Below are 4,235 nucleotides of genomic sequence, written 5' to 3'. Positions count from 1 at the left end.
GTCTTCTTCTCCTTCTTTCATCATGGCTAATTCATTTTCTATTATTTTTGGATATTTTTCTTTATCTTCTTCTATAAATTCTTCTAAACAGGTTTCTAAAAATTTTCCTCTATTCAATAACCACTCCTCTTTTCTACATTCTTCTAATATTACCATATATATTTCTATTAAAGTCTTCCATTTTAATTTTTTTTTGATTATTTTAGAATTATTCATTTCATATGATTCCTCTAAATTATTCCTTTCATATTTTATCATTTTTTCTTCTCCCTTTTTGTTAAACTTTGTTAGCGGTTCACAACTTTCTATGGTTTTTTCATTTTCCTTTTCTTTTTCTATACTTTTTTTATAAATTCTGCTTTTATGTTCTTTCTCTTCTTTTTCATATTCATTAACTAACTTTGTAAACCATTCTTCATTATTGTCTTCATCTATCCACTTTTTACAAATATTTTCGCAGTGTTTTTTCCATATATTGCTTTTTCTTTCTAAGATAACATCTATTACTCTTCCTTGATTCTTTTTTGCTAAAATTTCTTCATTTATCTCCATCATATATTTTTCTTCTTTATTTTTCCATTCTAACATTAACTCAATAAACCATTTTTGTTTTTTCCATTTTTCGATTTCCTCTTTTTTTTTCTCTGATATAACATTCCAACTTCTTTCTCTTTCTATTTTATCTAATATATTTGTTTCTTCTTCCAAATTTTTATATTTTTTTATCTCTTCAATGTTTGTTTTAAAAAATTCTTCTTCTTTTTCCCACTCTTCTTTCGTACATTCCTCTAATACCATCATATGAATATCTAACAAAATTCTCCTTTCCAAATTTTTCTGCATTTCATTTTTATCTATTCCATTATTTCTTTCTTTCTTTATTTTTTCTTCGTTCAAATTTTCATGAATTTCTTCTTTTTCATATTCTTCTAACAATTTTATAAACCAATTCTGATTTTTGTATTCGTATGAATGCTCTATTTGCCATTCTATCCATTTCTTCCATATTTTTTTTTTTTTATCTAGCATAAAATTATTTACTCCCATTTCTGTCATTTTTTCAATTTCTTGTTCATCTAAATATCCTAAGTATTTTTCTTGTTCATCTTTCCACTCTTTCTTCAAATTAATAAACCACTCTTCATTTTTATATTTATCTAATATACTACTATTTTTATCTGTAGCATGAATATTATTTTCTTCTTTTATTTTCACTACAAAATTATTTCCCATTTCTTTTAAATTAGAATTTTCTTCATGTTTTTCGATCTCTTCTAAACAAATATCAAAAAATTCGGTTTTATTCAATTTCCATTCCTCTTTTTTACACTCTAGTAATGCAGTCATATGTATATCTACCCATGAATCCCAATTGCATACATCATTCTTGATTGACGTTTTATTTCCTAAATTTTTCATTTCAATTTCACATGTAGATTTTTCTTTTTGCAAGTTTATTTCCTTTTCTATTTCCTCATTTAATGTATTATTCCTAATATACCCTACAGCATGAAAAGGATTTTCTTCTAATCTATTTTTATTTAATTCGTCTTTAATTTCATTTATAGATTCATCTACATTCAATTCCGCTTTTTCAATTTCACTTTTAGGATTATCTTTATTTAATTTTTCTTCGCATATAAGTTCATTTTCATACTTATATGACCCTTCTTCTGTATCATCACAAATGGGTTTATTTTCTTTTTTATTGTATATTCCTTTACATTCTTTGGATTTTTCCTTCTCCTCATATTTCAAATTTCCTTCACTTTCATAACTAACTTCACATGATGGTATTTGTTTTTCATGCTGTAACAAAGAGTGATTTCCACTATTCATTGGTCCATCCTCTATATTATTTGTAGATAATGGCATTGGTTTCTTTGAAATTTTTTTTATCTTTTTTCTTATTTTTTTTTTCTTTGATTTTCGATTACGAATCCAAGATCCAATAGGAGTGCACTATAATTAGAAATAAAAATAAGAAAATTATGAAAATTTTACTAATATAGTTATTAGTATTTTATATATATATGTTTTTGAATTTTTAATTATTAATTTTATCTTACTCTATATATAATAATTAAAAGGAGAACAATTCCTAAAATAAATATACCTACTGAAACGCCTGTTATTATTACATTTCCTGTGGTTTTAACAGTAGGGGTAACTTCAGTATCATTATCCAGTGGAGTTTGTGGGGTAGTACTATTTGATACATTCATATTTTTAGGACAAATGCCCGAACAATTTGCTAATGTATCATTATGAACTTTGATTAAAGGTAAATTACTAGGTTGAGAAATAGGCGTAAGTTCATTTTGTGAATTTTGTGTTGGAGAATAGCTTTTTTCAATTAATTGTGTACCATTATTTGTTGTAGTAGATTCAATTGTATTATTAGAAGATGCACTGATATTTAAAGGTGTTAAAGATTCAACTGAGGTTGTAGACACAGTATCATTTTTGGGAAGTGCAGCATTAATTAGATGAGTATGTGCCTCAACAGGAGGTTTAGAATTAGGTGCCTCAGTTAATGATTCATTTGAAAAAGGTGTAGTACCATTAGAATTAATTTCAGTAACAATTATAGGTTGTGCACTGCTAGGAGTGGGAGATTCGGGCATATTCATACCGGGAGACGTATGCTTATTTGTAGAATGTGTACCATTAAATGAAGAAGTTTCATCATTAGTTGTAGAATTAGTAGACCCAACAATAGGGGATGTAGAAATTCCTGAGAAAGATGAATTGTTATCTGCAGAAAACATGGGTTTAACAGATGGTACAATCTCAGGAGAAGGTGGAGTATGGTTTTCAGAAGGTCTAATGATAGTATTAGAATGTGTAGAGTTATCATCTGTAGAAGAAGATAAAATTTTAGGCTCAGTTTTAGACAAGTTATGTCCATTCGTATTATTTGAAGTTAAAGAATTGGATTGTGGTGGATCTCCTAGAGAAACAGTAGTTGCAGCTTTTGCAATTTTTTCAGCCGCTGAAGCTTTATCTGTATCATCCGGTGATGATATAGCATTTAGGGTAGTATTTTTAGAATCCTTAAAACCTCCAATTTTAGCTTTTGTTTCATCATCTAATAGATCTACATCATTCCTAACATGTGGTGTATCAGAAATTTCCATTGTTGATTCTGTAATAGTTGGTAATGAAGGTGTAGTATATGAAGTTTCATCATGGTCTTCTATAGGAATCCAATTTAAACCATATGGGTCACTTGTGTTTTCTCTCTTTTTAATTTCATATATTAGTGATGTCATATTACAATGATTTCCTGTATCACTTAATATACTATTTTGCTTATTAGTACTATAAGCATTCCAAATATTAGTAGAATCTTCTCTAAAAGTTTCTTCGGAATAAAACTCATTGTACACCATATTTACAAATTGTTTTCCTCTCTTATGTATATACATACTCCACTTTCCACAATTAAGTTGATTTTGATTAGCTTCATATTTTTTATAATAGTAATTAGATATATCATTAGTAATATTGGTAAACTTAGTAAGTCTTTTATAAATAATGTCTTTTTTATTTTGTTCTTGATCATCCTCATTGAGTTGGCCATATGGTAATGATATTAAATCTGGTAAATCACTATTTTTATAAGGACTGGTGCAATCATCATTTTTATTCAAAACAGCGCAATAATCAAAATTTTTCAAATTACATGTTGAACTTGTTTTCTCACGTATTTGTGTCTCTAAAGAACTTTGTTTTTTATTCCAACAATTAACAAGACTTGGGATATTATGATCTGTTTCTTCATTTAATACTAAATTAACAAAGTCCATTCCTCTCCAATTTACATATGAGGATGACTTTTGACATTTTTCTGTAGTATCCTTAATTTTGTTGTCATTCAGATAAAAATTAAGTTCATTGTTAGTATCTTCCACAAATGTTTTAATTTCTGTATTGAGTTTACTTTTTTCACTAGAGTTATCTCCATTTTCTTTTGTTTCACCATTTTGTTCATCTAATATACAGGAAGTTTCTTCTGCTTGTGATAAATATCTTGCTTTCCTAAAAATGGATTTTTTTCTCATGATTATAATATCATCATAAAAGGCTTTCTCAAAATATTTTGCAGTAGTATTCAAATATTGATTTATTAAATTTAAGAATTATTTGACTCAATTTAGAAATATTTTTTAATTTTCATAAAAAAAATTACAGAAAAATAATTTCAAATTTATATAATTAAATAGCAAGTA

General features: G+C 26.7%; 1 protein-coding gene across 1 annotated transcript; it reads right to left on the bottom strand.

The window, feature by feature from the left end:
• Window positions 1-4,067, bottom strand: PGAL8A_00271300 (surface-associated interspersed protein (SURFIN); the record flags this gene model as incomplete). Its single annotated transcript, XM_028671694.1, has 2 exons — window positions 1-1,962; window positions 2,070-4,067. Coding segments are annotated over 2 exons (3,960 nt in total), but the record flags the coding sequence as incomplete, so codon positions are not given.
• Between the last annotated feature and the right edge of the window lie 168 nt (window positions 4,068-4,235).

The sequence above is a fragment of the Plasmodium gallinaceum genome, assembly GCF_900005855.1.
Source record: "Plasmodium gallinaceum strain 8A genome assembly, contig: PGAL8A_v1_84, whole genome shotgun sequence".
Lineage (NCBI taxonomy): Eukaryota > Apicomplexa > Aconoidasida > Haemosporida > Plasmodiidae > Plasmodium > Plasmodium gallinaceum.
The sequence above is the reverse complement of the archived record's forward strand: the minus strand, read 5'-3'. Positions and strand labels throughout refer to the sequence as shown.